The 25,878-nt window shown below is 40.1% G+C and overlaps 2 protein-coding genes across 6 annotated transcripts in view; one reads left to right on the top strand and one right to left on the bottom strand.

Moving 5' to 3' along the window:
• LOC111246979 (uncharacterized) overlaps positions 1-25,878 on the bottom strand; it is a 48,663-nt gene that overhangs the window by 5,197 nt on the left and 17,588 nt on the right. The window contains exons 5-9 of one of the 2 annotated variants that reach the window (XM_086982553.1): positions 23,506-23,639; positions 3,546-3,639; positions 2,917-3,117; positions 2,520-2,593; positions 2,272-2,342 (exon numbers count right to left, since the gene is read on the bottom strand). In XM_086982553.1, the coding sequence (XP_086838679.1) occupies positions 2,272-2,342; positions 2,520-2,593; positions 2,917-3,117; positions 3,546-3,639; positions 23,506-23,639 (574 nt within the window). The remainder of the gene's footprint in view (positions 1-2,271; positions 2,343-2,519; positions 2,594-2,916; positions 3,118-3,545; positions 3,640-23,505; positions 23,640-25,878) is intronic. The other variant, XM_086982554.1, reaches the window with a different exon arrangement.
• LOC111246981 (branched-chain-amino-acid aminotransferase, cytosolic-like) overlaps positions 3,096-25,878 on the top strand; it is a 97,667-nt gene continuing 74,884 nt past the window's right edge. The window contains exons 1-7 of one of the 4 annotated variants that reach the window (XM_022797471.2): positions 3,096-3,486; positions 11,328-11,393; positions 12,699-12,896; positions 13,136-13,246; positions 13,384-13,664; positions 13,844-14,072; positions 15,022-15,743. In XM_022797471.2, the coding sequence (XP_022653206.1) occupies positions 3,412-3,486; positions 11,328-11,393; positions 12,699-12,896; positions 13,136-13,246; positions 13,384-13,664; positions 13,844-14,072; positions 15,022-15,294 (1,233 nt within the window). In that variant the 5' untranslated portion in view covers positions 3,096-3,411 and the 3' untranslated portion in view covers positions 15,295-15,743. Of the gene's footprint in view, positions 3,487-11,327; positions 11,394-12,241; positions 12,591-12,698; positions 12,897-13,135; positions 13,247-13,383; positions 13,665-13,843; positions 14,073-15,021; positions 15,744-25,878 lie in introns of those variants that run through there. The other 3 variants (XM_022797472.2, XM_022797474.2, XM_086982556.1) reach the window with 3 other exon arrangements.

The raw sequence follows: 25,878 nt of genomic DNA, 5'->3' as shown, positions 1-25,878 counted from the left end.
ATATATTGTTTTACATTAGATACGAAATAGAACTACAGTAAGTGCATTGACAGACGGCGCAGTAGTAATATCTCGTATTACTCCAATGATCTGGGCTTAATGATATTGTCCGAAATAGAATTTTTCAATTACGGATGGTGGCTTGCTCACACCTTTAGAATTCAATTACCATTGGATGGGCTCAACAAATCTTCTCCCTCAGAGAGCGAGAATTTGATAAGGTAAAACAACAACTTAAATAACCTAACTTAGACATAGATGCGTTTAGATGTTATTTAGAAAAGCTATTGGCAGTTAGACACATGGTCTCGTTAATTATTTGCTCCATGAAGAGGAACAGGTCGTCGTTGTACTCTGAATGCAATGTTGTCATCTATAAAAAACAGAGCGGTAAAGAAACCAAATGGTTTCTAACAGCATCAGACGAGAAGCCCAAATGACACTCGAACGCTGCGACATTGGTATAACGATTTGGTGTGCCCATGGACGCATCAGCGAGTTACATACCCGCGCTCCATATTCCAGATGGCAACAACATGTTATAGCTGAAACCTTTTTACAGATCTAATTGAATAAAGAAGTATTGGCATGAAAAACGATTTCTCTTTATTCCCGTCCTGAAAAGCCAAAACCAGGTGGCGTTTTTGATTTAGATCATTGTCCATTGTTTGCTGGCGTGTCATTGATAGATGGCGCTTGGAACGGCTTTTTGTTTACAAGTACTAACAGCTTGTGACAGGTACTATAAGATGAGATTTCCACTGCAACCTTAAATAACGACGCTCATCAGACATTCGTTGTTAGAGAAATCCTGAAGATCTGGGCTACATGTACCCTATAAGCTTTAGAGGGTGTTTCTGAGGGCTGATCATGTGCATGCATAGAAACCATCCACCTTTTAGCTTTACAATTAAAACATGATCGGGTGTACGAAATAAAAATACTAAATAGTACTGTGACGTTTTTTTAATATTTACATGTAGCGGCCGGGTCGCCGTGTGACCTTTGACACTGGATGATATGGTGAGATATTCTTGGGTTCTTAAATTGAGGAAGTTTATGAAATACCCAAGCTCAACGTTTTTTTTAACAAATCCAGGAGGTCTCATGTTGTTAAAAATGGCCGCAGCCCAGTTTTTTCCGAGTTGCCTGCCGGCAGTCTTCTTTCAAAGGTGCTTTCAGATAGTCGTGAAGCTAGGCCATAGTGGCGGCACCTTTCAGGTTTCGAATATTGTTTTAACACTCAATAACGTCGATACCGTATACAAGGCAAATGTCCTGCATTGTGTCGGCAGTCGAAAATGCATTTTGAAAATGCATCCATCCATCAGTTCTTTTGCATTGCGTTCACAACACAATATCATTGTAACACGCTGATAGGGCAAGAAGAAAGCGGCTTATGAGAAGTAGACAACAAGTAAGGGGAAGTGGGAGAGGATTTGTTTTGAAAGGCGACTCATCGTATTATATGTTAGCTTTATGGTCATTCTTTATGCTATCTCTTTTGTAATGTCTACTTCTCGGCAAATTAATGCCACCTTTGAACCAGTGTCAAACTTTAATATCGTGTAATGATAATTTTGTCTTTCGTATTACGATATATATATATATATATACATGGGTATAACCGGGCTACGGATTGGAGAGCCCGAAAACTGTCCTGCCTGTAGAAGCAACACGCGTTTTCACTTTGAAAGGCTTCGATAAAAGTCATCCTTATTTTCGTTAATAGTAAGATCCACTGCTTGCCGTGACACTACCGCAGGACTCTCCCGTCAAAACAATGTTATTGCGAATCGGTAATTCAGGCGTATTTTTGGCTTTGGTTTTGTAGATATGTCGAGAAACGCTACTGCATCCAGGTCAACTCGCTAAACAAAAGAATATGTTTCGTTGTATGGCGCTCTCTTTCACTATAGGTGCATTTATGTGGCGGACTAAACCACTAACCAGTAAGTTCTATTAAAAAAAAAGTTAATACTTCACTCTTTATAGAAAGAAACTTATCCTATTCGAAAGGTTCATGCCAAAAATATTTTTCGATTAATAATTTTTTTGCAGTGTTTGATTTTAATTATCTTGTGGCATGTTTATCGCCGAATTTCATCAGACGCTGTCTTCGTCTGCTTTCTCATAGATAGCAATAGACAACACATTGCGTGGGTTTTTATTTATTATATCCGTTTTCTATGGAAAATCTGTCGCCCTACAAACCCTTCTGCTGACCGAGTTTCTATGCTTCCGTGATACGGCATTGAGTAGTATATTTACCTGGTATGTTTAAGGGCACGTGGCGATCCAACCTTGAATCCAAACGTAGTGATGCTTTTTTTCGTACCGAGCTTAAATACAATACAGAGCTTACTAATATTGTGTCACATAGAATTGAAAAGCTTAATTAGAATTAACTGTAGTATTGCCGGGGTCGTTCAAACAATTTTTTGCCATAATAACTGGTACACGATCGTTGAATATGTGTTATGAATAGATGTCTAAAGCCCTGTATAAGAATGACTTACCTATCCATTTTGTAGGAAATCCTTTTTTTCCATACTGTTTGGCATATAGGTGTCGACCTCCTCTTCTTGTCTGCCTATTTACCACCAAGAGCAGCATATTATATCTATTTCGGGAAAATATAGGCCGATTAAAAATGTATTGGCGTGCAACCCTTATATCTATCTCGAACGCCCTTATACGTTGCTTTCGACGTTATCCAGCCCTTCGACGGGTGTATTCGTTATCTTGCTCTCGAGGTTCTCGCTGAACTCTCCAATTGCGGCAGCCGATAAAAATGCGCGTCGACGCGCGCGTTATAAGTGCGGAAAATAAAATGGACGAAAGTCTGCGTAGATGTCGTCTGTTCGAAATGTTAGCTCGCGACTAATCAAAATGGAAGCACGTTCGAATACTTACTTTCGTACGGTGATGCGATGCAGTGGCTGCTGGGGCCGTATCGGAACTGAGAGAAGTCGGCGGACCTAACGGTGCAGGCGACATGTTGCCGTCAAATGTGTGAGATGCTTTGTGACATTTCAGCGTAGGGGAAGCCCACCACTGATACCTGCCTACACAGCCCTTAAGCGAGAACACTTGGTTGTCAAAGTTTGGTGAATTCTGGAAAGAAAAAGGTCATCTGTCATAATATCGAATAATACTGCAAGATCGACTATAGCGTCAAACATAGGGTCACGACGATACGTTAAATTTGAAGAAAGGCAGACGGAATGAGAGAGAGAAAAGCTAACGGAAGGGTGATAGAGTGAAACATATTATACGAGTAAGAGTGACTAGGCGTCTGACGAGAAACGCAATAAGACCTTATAAGCCTCTGGCGAGCATTTCTGAGCGCTGCCAGAAGCGTTGTTATTATGCCGTGCTGGCTACGGAGAGCTGCGGATTACAAGCAACATGAATACTACTGGTGATAAACCTGTATGTGAAATGCAGTCAACAAAGATCTTCAACCTCAAGAATCAACTGAAGGTAAGTATGTGATGTAGGGACTAGCTATGTTAGTTGGCATCGGTGTATGCAGAAAATACCGACTGTGTGGGCGATCGTAACAACGTTTGTTCTGTAGAGTAGCAGGTACAAGAAGATCTAGGCGCCGATAATAAGGTTCTTGAAAAGGTTGCCCTGGAAATGGATAATAGGCTCTTTATTAAGTAAAGCATCGATGAACAATCTTGGCTGTGATGAATTTTACTAGTATATGCTGCAATACAAAACATAAACATAGAGTGAAACGTGCCCATCGGACAGTAATTCATTTTGAAGATTAGAAAAGACGACTTAAGTCCGTCTATTGGTACCGTTTTTGTCTTTTCTACATCTTGCTAGACCATATTCTATTGCATAAATAGAGTCTTACGGGCTTTTGCTCTCGGACATACTATCGGAAAAGACAGTACCCTTTGTACATTGAAAACAGTGAGCGATACAGGTATGCTTGCAGCTAAAGCGACCGCAGCTTGCCACAACAACGTATATAATGTAAACGTAAAATAATTAAATATTAAATAAATATTTTCGGATAGTAAAAACTTGTGTAAACTATTAAGGATATCATGTGTCTGACAAAGGATTTCTACAATGTGCGGGAAAAAAAAAAGTTAAGGATTGTAACCTCTTTTATTTAAATCGACGACATTATGAACTCGAGTGGCAGTAAAGGCATATCGTAATTATTGAACACTGTTATCTTGAAACGTCATCAGTGGCTTCTTTGACAGACCATATTTAGAGTCATGGTCAAAAGAGTTTTAGGGTCACAAGGTAGAGTCTCACAGTCCTTAGTAGGTCGATTACAAACACTCTAAGAATTCCATGATACTACATCCATCTACACAACATGGAAAAAGAAGAACTATTTCAATCGCATGTTTAATGATGAAATAGCTATTATGGTAATAAGGTATGCTGCACCGTACTGTGGACAAAAAGGCCGTTATCCTCTGAAGAAAAGCTTCAGAATGTTATCAGTATCGAACCGAAGCGTCTCGAATATAGCGGTCATTAACCATATACTGTGTATTACTTTAATCTCTAGTATGAACCAGAAAAGTAAAACTATTTTATTAGCAGTTTTCTAATTAGTCGCAATATTCTCGGGAACACCATAGTAATAACATCGGTATTTATCGGTTCAACATATCGTCTTGGAGAATAATTTTGGGGCCTTTTTTTGGGGGAGAACCTTAATTTGAGCCATAAAAAAACACCAAATTATAATTTCTTCGGAATATGAGTATTTTACTCGTGCAAAAGGCTGATGCGTGGATGCGAAGCGCACGTGTACAGCTTCAAAGACTAAATATCACTCACTATATAAACGATGTGAGAGTTTGTCTGATAACGTGTTTAAGGCGCTTTGATTCCAGAACTACACTCGACTCTGACACGGTTGTACTGATCTCGTATCGATCTCTTAACGCTGGACAACGAAGGGTTCTTCTATTTTACCCTTCCAAATATCTGGACGGACAGGTTTTTTTGTAGGCAATACGAGCAATTTGATTGCATGCTATTTGCCTACAAAGAAAAAGTTATTTGCGGGAAAACTAACGAAGTACAAGTTGAAAGATGGGATTGAATCGAAGATACAATAGCAGTAAATCTAATATTTAATTGTTTTTGTACGATCAATATCAGCTGGCAAACGTTTCAGGCCACACGACGGTTTTTCATATCTGACGTTTAACAAGACTGTTTACTGACAGGATTGCTGTTCGAGACTGTTTATATAGCATGTAGCCACTCCAATAGCTATTCTCAATTTCAATAAGACGAGTCCTATAGGTTATTCAAGACACGGTTCTAAAGCAAACATCTCTGTTTCGCTAAAATGAGGATTCTAGGCCTGGTCTTTGGGCTAGGGCAGTTTTCATTTACTGATTGAGATCGCCAGTATGGCCTATTCAGCTGCCTAGAGTGAACGAACACGATAGGTGCACGAGAGAAAGGTAAGACAGACTTTGGGGATACATCGTTTCATACCTTGAACACTGCCAGGTGGCGGGAAATGCTCGATATGATAAACGGTCATATTGGTCACTGTAATTCAAATGCATATAATATTTCAATTACCGTTCTTTTTATTAGATCGTTTTGAGAGTCACAGCCATTAGCAAAGCTATTCTTAAATCGCTATTACGTACCTGCCCTGCCTACAGAAACTGTGTACTCGTGAACGTAAACCAAATGAGCAATTGCTCATTAGTGGACTGTGAAAAAACAAATTCAGATGTGATTCACTCGGTATATTGAAACGTGTTTCTTCTTTGTTTGTACCAGTTCCAAAACTCCGTCGAACGAGCTAGTTAAGACTAGAACGGTAGGAAGAGTATTAGGCATAGCGTATATTATCCAACTCTAAACTTAATATAATCCGGTAGGACAGACCACTCCGATCGCGAGAGCCGTGCGTAGGGCGCACATGTCAACCAATAGTTGACACGGTTCATACATACACTGTACGACGGGCTATACCTGTTTCAAGTCTAGCTCAGCATGGATATCTGATGTTTCTGTTTTTATTATCTCGGCTGAGATTATCCAGCAATGGTAATGCTGTCAAGCATTGTAGTTATCTAGTAATAAGATGACGTGCATACCTGGCATTGATTCTATTACTCTGTCAACTAGCCGATCGAGCCTAAACACCTCTGATTATTTCAATAGTGCTCTTTTGTTTGAGTCATTGCCTTTACTTTGATCACAGGCTGCGCCCACTTTCCGAAATTTGGGCACCTCACGAGACGTTCTAAGTAGGTTTTTTTCTTCGCTTCAGCTAGAATTACCTTAACCTCGATCATCTCCAAGCTATTTTTTGGCCCTCTCCGGCTCTTGAACTGGCTTTAGTGAATGGAAGGTAGTTGGTCCCGATCTTTAGTGCCTAGTACAGCTAATCCAGAGAGCGATATTATCTAAAAGATATCGAGGATGTAACATTTCTAGTGGGACAAACATCGTACCTGTAAATTAAGTTCTGTCGACGATTATCGTAGAACTCAATTGTATAAATTTTGAATTAAATATAAATGTTTTCAACTTTATATCGGAAAAAGAACTATGTCACGATAAATGTCCCTATCTCGATAGTATGGAGAGGACCTGAAGCATCTGACCCACTCTGAAAAGGGGATGCTTTATTCTATTTGTAGAAAAGTCTAATGATTAATCGATTAGGCTATATGTAGATGATGTTGTTGGTAGCTCCTGCTGAAGATTTTGACAGCTTGTAAAAAAGGAAGAAGCAAAAACTTAGCAGCCCGTTTAGCCTGCACGAATTTCAACGCAAAGGTCTTAGGCATACTGGCCTATTATATAATAGCTGCACAGGGTTTCGAAGTTTGTGGGCATAAATATAACCGGTAACTTGGGTCGCCACTTGATTTAGCTCGTTCTAGAACGATGAACGACGCGCTTCAACTCACGTCTTAATCGCTGCTGGGTGAACGGTTCCAAAATACTCAAGACGTCGTTTCCTTTATTTAGCTGCTTTCCAGAATCAATTAAAGTATGCTATGTCTCCATTCTATCGAAACTATAACGTACTGCCGCTGCCGCCGCCACTTGAATCGTATTCACGACCATTCACCTACACTCTGCTACCGTAACGGTAAAAAACCGATTCTCCTTACGAGATGGGGCAAGGGAGAGTCCGCGAGGGAAACAATCTAATTTACCTTACCAACGTTTCCAAATGCTACGAGGTTCCAATTTTTTGCTGACCAGCGTGATGCTCACTGGCAAGTTTTGGTCTAAAGTGTTACACATTTCAATAGGTACTAAAGCTATGATCTAATGCAACTGACTGGATTCAAGTAGTTATTTGCGGGAAAACTAAAGAAGTATAAGTTGAAAGATGGGATTGAATCGAAGATACGATAGAAGTAAACGAACGCAGGAAGAGGTAATCGGCTTTAAAACTTGAATAATACACAGCTCTAGTGCGCGACATTAGTTGCTCTCTGAAACTGTTGATAGAAGCCTGTGTTCGTTAGCAGGATGGCTGGCAAAATGCGATTCCTTGAAGATTTTTCAAACACAACTGGCTTCAAAACAGAGAATTATGTGATTGATCGTTCCCGTATTTTTTGCGACAGGGGAATCGATGGTTCTTAATGTACATATTTTTCGCCTGCCGTGACAAGCTGCACGTGTCGGTGGTCACAGCTACAAATTCTCCAATGAAGGTTGCGTACGTTACCCGAACATTAAAACAAATAACACGAAGTAGTTGATCAAAAAGCACTTCAATGAATTACTAATAAATTCGCTATATAACATGCGATCTCGTATATTAAATCCTACTGCGTAAAGTCAAAACAATCAGCGTTCTCTAATGTTTACTCTGGCATAGACTTCACGGTTCGTTTCGTGCTAAGAGCCAGCTATTTGATACGCCTAATAACAACACCGGACGTAAAACTCAAAAAAGGGAGGTTCTCTGCAGCGAAAATACACCGCAAACTTGTGCCCGTTTGTTCACATCCAGTTGCGATTGTAAGCCAGTGACAACAGTTTCTCAAGCCCAGCTGCTTTTGGAATGCTTTATATAGCTTATATTCTGGGGGGTCGAGCCGGTGATCTCTGAGTAGCATTTATTATCTGTCGAAATGTCCCCTAAGCGCAGGACGCATGCGGTGATGACACGCATAAAACAGTACCAGAAAAAACTTTATTGTAATTTATTTGACGCTGCGCGCAACCGGTGCGCAGTGATTTACGAAATAACTTTACTCTTTTTCGCACTACTTAATGATGAAACGTTTCCATTTGGTTAAGTGATTGATGGAAATATGCCGGTGGTGATTCAGCGTCAACTGCTTTATGCCTAACATTGTTATAGAAACATAGAGGGTCTTCCCCCCTTGAGGCAGGGCAAAGCTGGGGCGGATGCAAAAGCAGCTAATGCTGTTGGGTTGATGGTGCGTCTTGAGACTAGCGTGCAACGGCAGAAGTCAATACGGCGATGAATTATATTTAGACTATGAAAATTAAATATTTCTATACATCGTAAACCAAGGAAGCGGCCTTATTACGCCGCTTTCATTACTTTCACTCTGTTATCGTGTCTTTGTCATTGGAACGTCGTGGTTGAGAGACCTTGGAAGGACTACCCGAAGCTAACTAAATGATGAGTATTAACGTCCGGCAACGTTTTAGCGTTAACCATTACTTCCCGTAACCACAGATCACTACAAGGACTCTTGAGAACTGCACACGATGATAGATCTGCATTGCCTATTGGGTAACAGATAACGCTAGTTTTCCCTATGGGAGCAGCGTATCATTGACAATAAAAACGCTTACTCGCAAAATGGTTTTCCTCGAACCACCTTGGCACGTCTCTGGAATCGAAGATCGTTCGACCGCGAAGTTTAGTGTCAAATTCCTCGAACGGGTATATTCCGCAATATGGGTAGCCTTCTGCAAATTTCGCTTCAGTGTATGAGCCGAAAATATTTTCATAAAAATCAAAAGCAGGCTTTATATGTGATGCATATATTGGAGACATTACATAGGTACGATGTTGATTTTAGTCGAAAAGCTATAATTCATATTGGTACGAAGTATTTATGTAATTTACAACTATAGCTAGACGCAGAGCAAAAGAAAGCCTACTTACGGCAATGTGTCCGTATTCTGCTTACGTGTATATATACAAGTTCTCTTCAGTGCCATCCTGAACTCTAGCTGAAAAAATTTTTGGGAACAATAAGCGACCAAATAACAAAAATAGACATATTGTAGGAGAAAAACAAAAGCATTTCTCAAAGTAGATCAATTGCGGAGCATACGTTGATTTTGAGAATCTAAAGGAAAAGACAATGGAAGACAAGAAAAAGTTTCAATATGCAACCAACTGTGGCGTCCATATATAATAGCTATGAGAAAAATAGGTACCATTTGGAATAGGTTGCCCGTCTCTAGGTACTTATATTTTCCAAAAACGAGCTTGTTCTCTGTTCTTCCCAGATTAAATACGTGTCAATCGAATCGTCGGTAGTTGATTTTATATGTGCGTACGAGGAATTTCTACGCAAATGAAACGTTAGCACGAAAGCGTCTCTGATGTTACGCCAAACAATAATGCGATCGTCTCCATCAGTTATAACGTCAGTATGGATGTATATATATATATATGTACACTTTTTGTAGGATAGATAAGCGTTGAGTGGTCAGCGGCTGTGGAAGAGCTGCCGGTAGTACCGGTTTGAGCTGGCTTCTTGGCACCCTGGCATTTTGCCAATCCAACAAAGTCCGAAAGTACCACAATCGGCCAAATCTCGACTATCTTACAAATCTCAAAACCATGCCGAAACCGGTTCATGCCAGTCTGGCTGCTTCGCTGCTCTCAGTATGAATCGGGTGATCGCTGTCGTTTTTAACTGCGGCTCTCCGCTCGGATAACTCTTTCGAGATCGTCAACTTGACAAGAAAACAAATTAAGTCGTGTATTCTTCTTCGATGGTTCCGTCAGGGAGCGCGTTATGCCCGCCGGTCGACCAGTTGCTCGTTTTTTTTTAATATTTATCCATTTAAGCTGTGGTTCACGCGTTCCCTTTGGTCCATCTTTTTATAATTTCGTCTCCCCCCCCCCTCTCTCTCTCTCCCCAACTATCATTATTCCCATTTAGTATAATGAAGCTAAGGCAAAAAAACCGGCAGCGGGCAAGCGATCCTGCCTCTTAATCAGCGTTCCACTGCCCTCTGGGCCAACTTCTATTTCCCGCGACGTGAGACGCTTATAGACTTTCAGATACGGCAATAGAGTTTTATCGGGAAGACGTTGAAGCCGGGTCGAACCACGTTATGACAATCTATTTCTATCACCCACAACGCAGGAGGCAGTTTGGTTGTCGACTTGTTTAATGCGCGCGGGAACGACGAAGACAAACGGACTGATAGACGGCGTTGGGCAGCTCTCGTAGCGGCCGTAGCGAGTCCACACGAAGATTGACACACACAAACAAACGCCGGCTCACATTGACATTCGAAAGCTCGGACGAACACACAGCGAGATCTCCTTACGCATAGGCATAGTGCAGTGGAAATTTATCGGCGTTCTGGTTTGAACCGGTAGTACCGGTATTTGAAGCCGACGTTATCTAACGACGGCTACAGTTAGGTCTCCTGCTATAAGCGAAGAAAGAACGAAACCCTGAACATGGGCGAAGCCACGTAGGCTCCGTTTCCTATTCCCGTCAGCGTGACGGCTGCACCTATTACTGGCAACAGGCATTTAGCAGACGGCGATACTTTCAACCAAAAATTAAAAAAAGCACGTTGTGAAACAATTTATTTGCGCGCTTTTTTTTTTTTTTAATAGGAAACATATTACAAGCTTGTTGTTGCCGAAGCATAGGGAAGAAATTTAATTGCTCCCGTTAGGAATAGGAACGTATGAAAGGAAAAAAGATTCAATAAATAGAATTTTTTTAGTCCACATTATGTTAAATTAAAGTGCTATAATAACGGAATACTGCAATTGGAATTCGATGATTAAACGCTGATATGTCGAGTCGGGATGCATACGACTGCATGAAATGGTACGTATTTTTTCCTATAGTTTTCCACAAGTCGCGAGGGAACGTTTAATGGAAATAACAGCATATTAAAGAAGGGATAAATGAAGCACTGGATGCAAATTCATATCATGCCTACGGATTATACGACCTTACCAATTCCCAAAGTTTGTTTTTTCAACCCTTTGTTTAATTTAAAATAAAGCGTTGACAGGGGAGATTGTAATTCGCAAGCCTACGCTCATTTACAGCTACTACGTGGGCTAATTCAAGTTCGGTATTTTTCAACAGGCCTTGAACAATCGGGAAACTAAATGGAAAGACCAAAGTATTAAGTCAACGCTGGATCTTGCAAAGGTTTATATTCTCAGCTCATCGATTTAGATAACCTAAGAAGGCGAACACTCGTATCATGCACTTGAATAGCTTTTTAACATATAAATGAACAAATGTATCAAAAATGTCAAATAAATTATGCGCATTGCACATAATAATTTGGACCTTTTCGAGAATATCTTTGACATAGATTATCCATAATATAAATCCGTATTTGTAGTGTGTTTCTCGAAGAAGCATGATATTATAGATAATCGATGAAAAACAAGACTAAATAATAGCCGAAATAACGGCCGTAACAATACTCGTGGACGGAGACGAACAAATAAGCCTGTGGCTGCTTATTTTCGTTCCACGATCAGAATAAGATTTCTACAAAATGAAACGCTAAATTTTTCGATCTTCTTTTCAAGTATTTTAAGGAAAATTGCATAGCTAATTCAGTAACTATATCGGCAATGAGCAAAATTGCGGGACGTTAAAAGATAACTGAACAGCTTAACCTTTTTAATTAAATTTGTGAAAATTCAGAATACCGAGCCGTTATCAAGGCGTTTAAACTGTCAATTCAACAAAACATGATACACAAACACGTTTATTTGGCTCAATCAGAGCCTTTTAATAGATGTAACATTTGCAAATTTGCCAAATGTACCCGATCGTACAGATCATGTTTTCTCCGCCCAGACACCAGAGGGCGCTTTATTTCAAAATCAGCTGTTTTTTTTTGTTCGAAAACCGCCGGGACTCAGTCAGCAGTTAGCTTGTCACTGTGTTAATATTTGGATGTCAGCTGGCGTCGCTTTTGCACTGACCTATTCTAATTATAGCTGCACCACAACGCATTGGCAGGAGTCAAGAGAGCTTATTCTAGCCTTGTAGCTTCGTAATTACTGATTCCGCTATGTTGGCCCAGATCTTGCTCGTAGGCAGGAAGCGTAAGCGTATAACACATAAACCTATAGCCGACACTGTCACTGTCGCCACAGTATACATTTGCGGTGTAGTGCACTCCCTCCATTAACGTTCCGCCTTAACGTGGAGAGGAGAACATTCACAGCCATTTAAGCCGAGCTCAATTGATTCCGCTGACACAGAGAGACAGCATCGCGCTCACCGAAGTGATCAAGCACAGTTTTGGTAGTCGCAACGGTAGCAGCAGCAGCAGCTGCAGCAGCAGCAGCAGCAGCAGCGTGGGCGTATCGGTTCCGCACAAAGGTGAACTCGTTTCAGAAATTAACAGGAATGACGGCGACTACCTTAACTAGTCGTACATTAGCTAGTTTAGCTAAGATGGTCCCCCTGACCTTTTCTTCCGGTTTAAAGTGCAGGGACCTCGAGGTGTACCGAGCGGCCCGACAAACCGCGCCGGACTTCTCTCGACTTCAGTATGGACGTCATTTTGCCGACCACATGTTCGAGTGCTACTGGAACGATGAGACAGGTTGGCTAAAACCGCGCATTTCACCTCTGCACAACCTTAACCTGCATCCAGCGGCCAAAGTGTTTCACTATGGGCAAGAGGTAAATAGCCAGGGTCCAACTGTGTTGTAGTTAGATTAGCTTTGATCTTAGTAGCACTTGCATACCAGCTTTGGCTCTTTAGGTCGGTTATATTTGGCCAGATACCTACACTAGTTAAGACCCCTAAACTGCAATTCTTGCCCTTAGCTCTGTTCAGCTACTAAGCCACCAGAGGGCAAGAATTCAGTTGTTGACACTGTAAATTTTTGTTTTCAAAGTGTGCCTTTTGTTATTTGCAGCTTTTTGAAGGTATGAAAGCATATAAGGGGGTGGATGGAAAGATTCGCCTGTTCCGTCCTAATCTGAACATCAATCGCCTGCTCGGTTCGGCTGAACGCGTTGGACTACCGGTTCGTATCTTAGCAGTCCCAGTATGTGACACGATTTGCGACGATTAACAATTATAGTTAGGGAGTGAAGCAAAAGAACTGACTAGAAAAGAGCATTGTAATGTCGCTCTAACGCAACGACATATTGTTTCGTGCAGTTGTTCGATGGTGAAGAGTTTCTCCAGTGCCTGGTGCAGCTGTTGAAGGTCGACTCCGACTGGGTACCACCATTCACCTCCGGTTCACTATACATCAGACCAACGTTTCTAGGAATTGAACCACGGCTAGGCGTAGGCCGTTCATTGAATGCAGTCCTATACATTATTTGCAGTCCGGTCGAAGGCAGCTTCTCGCAGAGCGCAAAACCCATCCAGTTGTTGGCTGATCCGAAATACGTTCGTGCATGGCCCGGAGGAACCGGCGACAAGAAAATCGGAGCGTAAGTCAGCTTTGATTACACGTTTCGATCGAATAACATTTACATTGTTGACTAGTGAAGCTGCCTAGGCTCCGCCTCTTTTGTAAGCGCAGTAAAATTATAAAGCACTATGTGCAGCCTCTAAGAGTAGCGGACATTGAAATTCTGACTCTGTCACTGAAGCTTCTTGTCCTTAACAGTAACTACGCGTCAACGCTAGTGGTACAAAAAGAGGCAGAACGAATGGGCCTGCAGCAGGTCCTCTGGCTCTTCGGCCCGGAGCACCGTATAACGGAGGCAGGTACCTCCAACATATTTTTCCTCATCAGAAATGAAGACGGATGTTTGGAGTTGATTACGCCTCCGCTCAACGGAATCATTCTGCCCGGAATTAATCGCCAGTCTATACTCGACCTTGCACGATACTGGGTAAGCACACTGTGACATGGTTTCATTAGTTGCTTTTCGTCTGGTTTCAAAATGAAAACGTAACCAAGTGCAATGCACTCGCTACTTTGAGCAAAACGGTAATAGATTTGAAATTCAGTGGCTTTATTTTTAGGTTCCTTTTCTTTGTTCTTTGTAAGTGCGTATCAGATCGCGTGTGTGGTACTGAAGGCGTAATACGTAATATATCATTAATTAGTGAGCTTAAAAGCTTCTCCGCTCCAGGAAACCACTCGCTGAAGCCTTTCTCATGACAGTGCATGATACACTTTTTCTAAATCATGAGCTTCATGGAATTTCATTTTCTACGTTAATGGTGCGAATTTTTGCGAAGTGATCACGCTCTCTTCAATCGAAATCTCAAATAAACGGTGCCTTTATCCACTTTATGCTGATTATCAAATAAAAACGCAATCCATATCAGGATGGAGTTGTTGACACAGGATCGCAGCTTGTGCCGCTACTAATGCTATTTGTCTAGTTAGTAACATTCTGCTCTCCACGCAGAATCGTCAAGGAACGGAAATCGGCTGATTGATGTTGCGCATCCTTATGGTAACGTCCGTATGATTAACAAGGGGTTGGTGCGGTGACAAAAGGCCGCTCATCATTACATTTGTTAAGGGGTATCCTATGTATAGACTTTCATTGCGGCACAAGGCGAAACCATGTGCCACTACATTCCTTTGACGTTAGCAAGGCCATCGCATAGGAAGATCTGCTAGCAGTGATATCAAAACGGGAGCCGGTGTTATGCAAACGTGTTATGATCTCTAAAATTGAAATAAGGCTCTGCACGCAGGCAAACTGTTAAATGTCAAGAATCTTCACATAATACCCTACCATTCAAACTAATTGGCAAGTAAGAGTTCTAAAGTACATATGAACTTGGCAAACCTATTTTGTCACATGACTCTTCCTGTGTTTGCAGAACGAATTCAAAGTTTCGGAGCGTGAGCTGACAATGGCGGAACTTCAGGACCTACTCAGGCAAAACCGTCTCGTAGAGATGTTCGGCTGCGGCACGTCATCGACTATTGTACCCATCGAGCGTATCGTTTTCAAAGACCCGTCAGGAACGCTGGTCGACTTACATTTGCCGACAATGAAACAGCGCAATCCACTCTTTCAGAGAATCTTTCAGTTCTTTGTGGACATCCAGCTCGGACGGCAGAAACATGATTGGGCCATTGAGGTTCAATAGATTTAGTGGGGACCTCTTCTTTTTTTGAACGACAGAATCCAGGGCTAACAAACACCCCTCCAGCTGTATGGCTGTATGGGGTTTAATAGCTGTATGGGGTGATTGATTGTAGCCTATGTCGTCGATAGATAGCCGATCGTGATAACACTGGAACAAGAATAAGAGTTATCAAATAGTTCTGGTATATACTAGTTTTAGTTCCTACGTGCTAGAAGTAGATGCCTAAAATTAGTTCGGTTTCCAATCGCGAAAATATTGGTTTTGCTCAAGCATTTGACGAAATCGACCACTGTACTGTAAAATGTATATAATGATACTATGCACATTTGTATATATATATATATATATATAATATTTATTTATTCATTTTATGCTATTCTTTTCGGGCTTAATCGCGGGCGTTTTGCTCAGTTTCAAATAAACTTATGGCTAATTTCAAGAAAAATAGACAGGTCTGTGTGTAGTGTTTCGGAAGTGTGCACACATCTTATTTTGAAATAGCACGCAAGCTACTTGATAGAAAATTTAAGTTATTCCTACCGGTGAAGGTCAAACTGCAGTTAGTGGCTAAGCGAATTTACTCGGACATACCGTATCACAGAGGATAAATCAATTGATTTGCTGGAAAAACGAGATGCGTAAAGGAAGTTCTCCCAATTGAATAGGATTTTCGTTTGGCATCCTCGAAAACTGGCACCCTACTAAAGTCCAGGGGGTGGCCATTATTAAGTAAATGTTGTAGATGTTAATCTGGGGCCTGACCTAGGTAATGGTAGCGATAATTGCCATCAGAATGATCTATATCCAATGCACAAAAACTTTATTATCAGAAACATCATTAATACAAAAAAATGTCCGTGTAGACATTTTATGCGATCAACATGGGATGGCTTCAAATGTTTTTAGCCCATCAAAGGGCTCATCCTAATCTATAAGTAGTTGGTCAATAAAATTAAACACACTATAGCGTAGTAATAACAATTATATTACGTGTTGAAGCATACGGATCTTGGATATGTTATTCATAGCCATTTGTACTAATGGAAATGCTCAACAATGAATAGTTACGTTCGCCTCTCCATCGAGCTCTGTCTATAATAGCTACACAACGAAAAAATGGCCGAATTGCAACATTATCCAGAAAATAGGAAAATATTTAATTCGTAAAAAGGCAAAAACCAAGTCTTGTTTTGAGGTAGTAATTTGCTTTAAATAGTATCACACGTTTGGTCTATTAGTCCGAAAGGAGCAAGACATCTCGTGTCCGTCGACGGTTTTGGGGTAGAAACAGCGCTGCCTTCACTCAGCGAATACACGAATAAGGTGCACGCTTATGCAACAGGTATTTATTAAGTTGTTTCTTTAATAGAATCACTTTGGTATAGCAGTGCAGCGTGGCCAGCCTTCACAAACAACGATTGTTACACGGATGATTTGACGATACAAGTTACCATACATCGTGGAACTATTTTCGTAACCGAAAACTCTGAAGGTCAATTCAGTCATAGAGTTCTCTCGAATGAATTGCGTCGCGTCAAGCGCTAGATAATAATAAATTCCAACTTTATCACTTACATCTATTCAACTTTACAGAGGGTACCATGCATACATGATCAATTGATATTTCAGTTGCTGAGAGTGTGATATAACGTATGCGAATAAAATGTACAGACAGCCTTTACTATTTAATGACGGCCTTTAAACTTTGCCGGACAAGCTATTACGTCTTCGGCACCTTCCAATATTGAAAAATATAGTATAGTTGTTAGAAACGTTAAAACGATCAGTATAGTACAAGGCTTTGATTGGAACTGTTATATTTTTTTGATATAACTGCCAGCTGGCCGGGCCAAGTCTCGTATAACATTAAGTTAAAAATTTCTAGATGAAGTTGGCCCATCAGAGCAGCTTCCAGGCAGAGCGAGCTAAACACTATTTTATTGTAAAACTGGATGAAAAGTCTGGATGAAAAAAATCTGCTGAGACTGAAAATAATTTCAAGCTTTGAGCCGGCCAATTTTACACCTATAATAATGTGACTGACAAAAAATACATTAGTTTCTTATACGTTTTATCTAATAAACGTATATGAGCTTGTGATATATGTCAATAAAAAAAATTTAAGAGCAAATCTATTGGAAACATCGGAGATTTCCGATCGAGAGCCTGTGATTCTTCCCCACTCGGTACCGATTATTATTGTATCTATAATAGAATTCTTTCGTACTCGAAGAAAAGTGTACTACAAGTGATACCGGAAATTATGGAAATGTACTTGATCGAGGCGAAAAAAGCTTTGAAGAACGTTTCTACAGTGTCGATTAGTTAGTCCTGCAATGAGTGTGTGAAGATGCGGTCGAACTTGATAATTCCCTGCCTAATTTCGTGTTAATCGTTAAACGCTGACGAGCCTCATCATTAATACTAATTCTGTCTCGAGTGCTATTAAAGGTAGTCTTACCCGCCTGTACGATGCAGTAAACCGTGTATACCATCCATATACGTGCTCTCCATCGTATCTTGCATGCTTTTAATAGAATCGCTAGCGATCTTTACTAGGTCAATTGGGCTTAGAGTATCCAGCTAGTCTCCACGGATAGAATATGCATAATAATTCAAAAGGCATCAAACTCCAAACCCCTTGGTTCTCATTTCTGTTTAGGTAAGGGTGCGCAGTGAAGCAATTGTTGAATTTGTTTGTTAAGATATGGCACCGAAAAGATCATAAATGCGTAACTGGCGACCGGCTCGTTTGACAGGGAAATCAACGACTCGTTGTTTTATACTAATAACTGATTCCATTGGAAACGTATATGCTAAACTAGCTAAACACATTCAATCAGTGCAAAATCAATTCCTACCAATAATTTCAATGGACAACCAATCAGCCTACAAATACACGTTCTAAGAACTCTTGTTAAAAAGATAAGCAGAAACGGAATCGTAGCCTGTATTTTTCTCGCTGTGGAGTCAATAATAAACAATTAACACTCAAAGCCTACTAGCATTTTAAAAAATTATATGGAATAAGTTTCCATAAATTTTACGTAGCACCTTTCGATGTTTCAGCCGGAGACCTTACATGATCAAAACATGTACCAACATGTTGGGGGTTACAGTAAGTTTTTGAGGTTCCCTATTCTTTGGGCTTTTATTAAAAGCCACATAGCCCGGTAACAAAATGGGTCGGCATTACACTTCAAATGAGAAGAAAAAAGGTATGGACACGAACAATAAGAATTCAAAAGTCAATACATTGGACCAAGTATGGTGAATATGCCCCCATATAGCACTAACATTAATCAAGCAAAACATACGATCAACAAATAATAGCAGCTCAACTCAGTCCCGTCATTCTAAGCCTCCAAAGAGGCCCAAAAGATAAAATACTGCAGACACAACTTGCTGAATTTGACTCCTCCGGATACTCCTCTTGAAGCTTCTGAAGAAAGCATTCCTTTTTAGCTATTCGGAGACCTTAGGGCTTAATAAACCGATATCAGCGGAAAAGTATATTCTCGCAAAATTAATGTACAATCTCCTCGTATATGTACAATGTTTTTTTCTCACGAGTGAAGCGCACCTGTATACGCTTGTGTTGCCGTCCCGTTCATCGTTAATTGGACATTAGCGTGGCCGGGTACGAATTACCCGGATTATTGATTATAGCCGGGTTATTGAATGGTAGAACTAGGCCACATGAAAACTTCTCAGATCGATCGATGGCCGACTGAAAATCCAAGTACTACAAAGATATTTATGAATCTCATCTTGACTTTGACGGGCGCCCTGTTAAGAGTTTTGTTCGAAACGAGACGCATTTTCGGCGATAGTTGGTTCTCTTTTTGACTAAAATATTACCCAGCATGACGTGCGCCGCAAGTAAAAACATATAATGTTTGGATGGTTGAGTTCATATGAGAATTAAATTCAAGAAATGTGAACCCGTTTCTTTTCAAGTTAACGTTGTTTTTATCTGAAACTTTCAATCATATCTATATTTTATCTACTGCAAATGCTATTGTCGCTGTTTGTTCATTTTGCTAATACATGCGTTGGCGCGGCGTCTGGGTTTCTGATACCTGAAACTAAGCGACGTTGCCAAAAAGATTGAAAAATAAAACAATGTTATTAAACACACTCTTTCAAAACACATTTGACCTGTGTAGAGGTAGAAGGCTCACTACATTTAAAATAGAAGTAACGTCTAGTAGCGGTCAGCTACTCTGTAATAGCCTTAACCTAATAGCTTATAATAGATATATTTTTGTACATTTGATGATACATCAGCATGGATAACGCTGGTGCAGTATTATTTTCAGACGTGGGAAATGCGGAAGGAACTGGAGCTGACGCGTTACGAAGGACGAAATGACAGAGAAATACCTCTCCATTAAGGAAAAATATTTCGCCAATTGTGAGGGCTCGACCTAATTTAGCATCATTATTGCCACGACGCAGCATTTTCACGAATGCATCATCCTCCATATCAAACACGCAAAGAACAATGGTGAAACGATATTGATACGTAAACAAAGCTTTTGTGCGAGAGGCAGTTAGTTTCGCTTAAGCTGCCATTTTTCCCTGTTTTGCTACGCGGGAAACTGTTTCGATAGTTGGCACGTATACGATTAACTTTGCCCGGCAACAAATATGCCTATTAGGCTATTACGTATTCATACGACGACAAATTACGGGAAGACGACATCAAGTTTGTCGCGACAAACATCTACAAATACTCCTCCGCGCGATCCGTCCCTGTGCATAGTTTTGAGCTCAACCTCAGTAACTTCTTAAGCGGCAGGCAGAAGTAATTCTAACAATTGCGAGACAATAATTGAATTTTATACTGAAAAAATGGAATTGCTGGCTTGGTAGGACTGCTATTTTTTTTCAGTGTACTAGAATAGACTATCCTATTAGACATACCATTTACTTCGCAAGTAGATATTACATCTGCGTATATTCTGTCCAGCGTACTAGATAATCGATAAAATGCTTCAGCTCGAAGGTCCCAGAACTAGCCGACATAAGAGCACCGGCGAACTTAGCATGCTTCATAATTTACATGAGAGCAATATCGGCTTGTTTATATTTATCGTCGGTGTGTATCAGGATCGCCACGGTGCGAAGCTTGCCACGAAAAGAAAACGAAACCGAAGACTCGAGCTACAATTGATTTTACATGTCGACCATATATTCATCGGTAAAGCAAGCTTCGTAAGAACCTCCTTCGACGCTGGGAAATGCAGTAGCACGATACGAAGTACTATCGTAAGGGGTAAAAATCTTTTTATGTAAGAGGTAATATAAGTGTTTGCGTTAACATTTGAGTAGAATAAGTTCAGCCAGTTGTGCCATGATCATGTTCATTCTTGTAAAAAGATCATTTTTCATTTCGTCACTATGAGCGTACCACAGTGTCGTTCACCTGCGAGGCGAAACATACGGCTTGTTTATGCCTGTTCTAGCTAACCCATGACCGTCTACAACTTTCGCTGCCGACTTTAGCATGGCCCTCTAGCGGTTACCGAGCATACTAATTCAGCTGACACAATCATAGCGTCCGCTATAATCTGCTAAGGTCACACAATAGTGAGCGTCATACAAGGTGACGAATCGAAGTGAGAACGAATTAAAGTCATATCGCGCGTAAAGTCTACTTCGGAAATATAATTGTTTTATATCCAATTACATCAAGCGGAGCTTTCCACGGTACTTTCATCCCACATAATAGCTATATATAGGTGTAGTTAGAATGCATTTTTTCGAAAATGTTACCTCAACAGTCAGACTAGTGTTAGGAGAGATACTCGGGAAAACCATGGCTTAAGCTCCACATGCTACCGTGCCAAAAATCTAGAAACGAAGCTTAACGAGATTAAACTCCTAAAAACTAACCTTATCTCTAGACGATTTACTAGTTCTTTCGTAGTTTGCAATAGAGAGCTATGTACCTATTTAAGCTTTTAATTAAATTCCAACTTGCAGAAAAACAGGTAACCAATTGGAATCGCATTGACGAAAAACACACTTAAATAAGGACTTACGTTCGACGTCTCGAAATCAAGAAACTTGTACGATATTGTTCATTTAACTGGTATCTGTAGCGTTATTTTGAAGTGTTTATAAAAGTGGAAACCATTCACAGATAACTGACATCTAAAAGCCGTTCAGATAGCCTAACATAAGCGCAGCATTGTTAAAATGAGCATAATTTCTCCTGAACGGCAAACAGGGTCGCTATTAGTTTAGCCCTACGTCCAATGGATGACTAAACAGAAACTGTGGCATGTAAATTTAAGAGATGTCGAAAAATGGCGGGACAAACTTCTGTTTTCGACAATCGTATCAAAATACGGCAAATTTGAACTTAGAATCGCGTCGGCCTATGCATGCGAAAATATGTCTTTACAGTTTTTTAGTCGGCGTTTGGTATGATGAAACGGCGAATGGAAAACAAACACAAAAAATTGATTCGATTTTATAATATACCTTCTGTGCATCTGTGCAGTAGGGCATGCCAAAAGTTTTCACCAGGTCTAGGAGTAGGACAATCGACGGTTTGTTGGCTTGCAGTATCGGCCCAGATAAACCAACTGCTACTTCACTGCCACCCTTACAGATGAGGACCGAAGGCGCTAATTAAAAAACATTTCGTTATTAGACAGAACGTTAGTATTCTCACAAGAATGCATATTAGCACTACTGTCTGGTTAATCCCCGTTCTACCGACAGTTATATAGATAGAGACTAGGAGAGAGAATCCGTTCACCTCAATAAATAGTAAGAGGTAGGGTTAATGCACAAGCATTGCGGGAAGCTAATACCTTCGAAAACACAGTGCTAAACGAAACAGTAGGTCAAACGTCACGCTTCTCATCTTAGTCAAACCCTGAATGAACTATTTCCTCAGTCAGAATCACCCTGGTCAATCGAACACTTTCAGAGTTTTTGGTGTTATTAGTCGACCCGTAACGGCATAGTCGGTGACGTATTCGAAGAGCAAACATTATCCTGCCTCATAGACTGAAACAAACGAGTCCTCACGACCACTTCGAAGCTGTATTGACCATTGATTACATTGTTTCGCTTATATGCTATTTATATCCTATTCCTTAACCGGGTGAAGTTGATAAATAGAAGAATTAATAATGTGCACCGTCAACAGCGATACCATAATATACGTATACGCATATATGTCGTTGAAAATTCATAGGCAATATACCGAAAAAGCGGTGTTTTCAACAGGGACACTTCGGTGAGTCAAGGCGATCCGTGTAAACGTTATACAATTAAATAAAATCGGTTTATTTGATTCCTCGTTAGCTAGCTCCAAATAATGTTATATATCAGAGTCTAATAGGATCTTTATCTGGTTCTTTTACATAGAATACACTAATGGTTTTTAGTCATTGCCATTACATTTTATGATCATAACGTCGCTTATTATAGAACAACCTGCCCATGCCGTTTCGTGGTTCCCCCGACGTCAGTTTCCCTAATATGTGGTACCAATCGGAATTGTGTAGCACGTAATGCACCAAGAGACAGTCATGTGGACTGAAGTCGTGCGGGCATCGTCAGACTCCTCTAAATCGTCTAATTCACGCCAATGTTAGCATCACCATTAAAATGTAGTTTTCTATTCTAGCAACTAAACGTTAGCCTGGTATTCTGCTTTGTTTCCGGCAATGCTCAATATGTTCTCTATTAGCATGACGACCGCTATCAACAGCGGAGTGTCTGACTCCTCTTGCTCCTTGAGTATTTTGTGATGCAAATTACGTGGCACTATTTTTGATCCTCGAATTCTTCTTTTACCATAACTATTATAGAACTAGCGACTAAATGTATTCGATGCCCTCCAGTGTGTAAGATGTGCATCTATTGAATACGCAATACATGTATAAGCTACTGTTACGTTTTTACGTATTCCCATGCTTGATGGATAAGCATAGTCGTGATAGAAGGGTTGGTTGATCTCTACCTTTATGCATCGTCCAAGCTCTCGCCTTTCAAACGACGGCAACTTTGTAAAAAACCAATAACTGTACATATATCTTCAAGGTGTTATTTTTAGCCACTAGTTTACTTTTTGACTGAACGGTGGAGTTACAGAGGCCACGTTATGTAAGCTCATTTAGAGAAATTTAGGGATTCCATTATGAGAACATAGCAGTGCATACTAATGTGATATACGATATTTACCGAAAATCCAATGCGAAATTCGTGTGCCGCCGAAAATGCGTTTCTGTTATGATAACGGCCTCGAAACAGTTGGACGAGTTTGACATTTGCTTTGCTAGAACTCCGTCCGTCGGATCAGTCTCCCCTAAATGCCCCTGTAAGAATCATAAATTATCAAAACGCCATAAGCATAAATCTGAAGATCGTATTAGCTACTTAGAGCACTAGTTAAAGATTGTCGAGTAAATTTCTTCTAGTAACTATACTGTATTTTTTTTATTTCGAAGTAATGCTTACTTCTTTGATGAATAGATATAGTCAATTGCCATGCGAAGTTCAGTTCTGGTTATGTCAAGGCAGACGAGAATAATATATAATAATATAAGAAGAAAACGAGTTCCTTTCAGTGCTCTGCTCAGCTACGCACTGACAGCTAAGATTGAGCGCAAAGCCTTAGACGGCGCAGGTTTTGGCCGATTGCACATTGTGACCCTCTCAACGTTTACACGCAACCCAACTCAACCCTATGCCGTTAGATGTTTTGTAGCTAATAGCTCTCGAGCATTGCGTTCAAAAAGGACGCATTTTCTTCTACGATCGAAATTATTCTAATCGGAAGATTCAATGTCGGCATGGAGTCATAATGTGTGGAGGACTTCGGCCGCTTAAATTAGGAGAACTAATCATTGCCTTGGTTTGGCGAAGCTACACAATTACATTCTGACTAAATACCGGGTGCGTATTTAGTCGTTGTGTATATGATCGAATAGAATATTGCATTCCCCTAGCCAGGGGAGCGCTTGCTAACGCAGGAGAGCATGCTCCAACGTGGAGTGATGCACGAGTTTCTCTCACACCTTTTGATCAGTCGGTATGTCGAAGATCTCTTTCAAAGCTCTTTTTAACCTTTGCAATCGTCTTGCCTTGCTCAACCAAACAGTACGTTATTAAATAATAGAATCAATTATTAACAGAGTTCAGTTAATGAATAATACGAGAAGCCCTTATAGTACGACGTCAGGGCCACGTAAGGTACATATTTATCAAATGAAATTTTTGACAAAAATGGTTTCTTTTATTCTATTACACTTATTCTACTATAGATGTTACTAACTTGGAAAGTTTATTTCTTACGAGAATCACTACGTGCCATGGGCGTAGGAAAGAAACATAACACTCGAACAATGCCGAATAAGATCATTCTCTGAAAAAGTGTTTCTCGAAATATTACGTAATCATCTCGAAGTACACAGATAAGTACATAAACAAGATACTGCACAATGCAGTAAAATGACAATCACAATTTTTATTATAATAATGTTATTTCGACTTGTTTGATATAACGCTGTGTCGAATAGGCTGAAAAAACATATACACTAACGGCAAAAGAGAGATTTTTTTCACTTCATTTCGTACCTTATCATGGTGCAATACATCATATACTGTAATTCTTCTGCTATTTTGGGTATTTTTAGCTAAAATGCTTTTAGATAATAATAATATAGGTATTCTCATGATTGTATACAAATTTCACCACTGTTGTATATTCTGGCATTTGCAGCGAGCCATGGAAAAGCAAGATCGTCATCTTTCCCACATGACCAAGCATTGTTCATAATTTATGAAATTTATATTGCGCACAGAGAACAATACAATGCACGACCTTTTCCATATTTTTTTCGTAATAATTAGTGACCATTTAATGAAGCATGTCGGACATCACGCAAAGATATTAGCCCGTCGCAAGGCCTTACACCTCATATATTTGTGAGTCAGTTACTAAAAGGGCTCGGAAGATTGATTATGTTTTACTTGAAAAATATAATTATATCTGCTTTTTGTCGGCAGTAACAAATTTTACAAGTGACAAATTTTACATCCTATCTTCATAATGCTACGACACACATTACTTGCTGGGTAAACTTTGCAACAATCTGACTTTCAAACTTTTTAAAATACCTCTTTATTGTGCTCTTGTAAAGTTGCTAAAAAGAATATTGGAAAACAAATTGCACGATAGCATTTCGGTAAACGAAAGCGCATAATAGGGTTTTTCTCTGTTGTTGTTTCAAATTTTGTCGCACTCTCGTACGTTTATTGACGTCGACCTTTGCCTGTTTCTTTTTTTTTTTGTTTATTATTATGTCATAATCTGCAATGGGGGGTTCAGCATATATGGCCGTATCTCGTTCCGATTTCCACTGTTTGAATCAATGATGCGCTTCACAATGTATGAATTTTGCTCAAATACGTGTTTGCGCAAACAACTGTAATTATTTTAAGTTTTACTCTTCATGAAAGCTGAAAGGAAGGTTAGCGTTTATGAAACTTTTAATTAATACATTTTTATTGAATGAAGCTTCATTGTAAATAATCCAGTGGGTAAACAGTGGC

This window comes from Varroa destructor, unplaced genomic scaffold (assembly GCF_002443255.2).
Source record: "Varroa destructor unplaced genomic scaffold, Vdes_3.0 BEIS01000003.1, whole genome shotgun sequence".
In the NCBI taxonomy this organism is placed as follows: domain Eukaryota; kingdom Metazoa; phylum Arthropoda; class Arachnida; order Mesostigmata; family Varroidae; genus Varroa; species Varroa destructor.
Note: the sequence above shows the minus strand (reverse complement) of the source record. Positions and strands in the feature narration are given on the sequence as shown.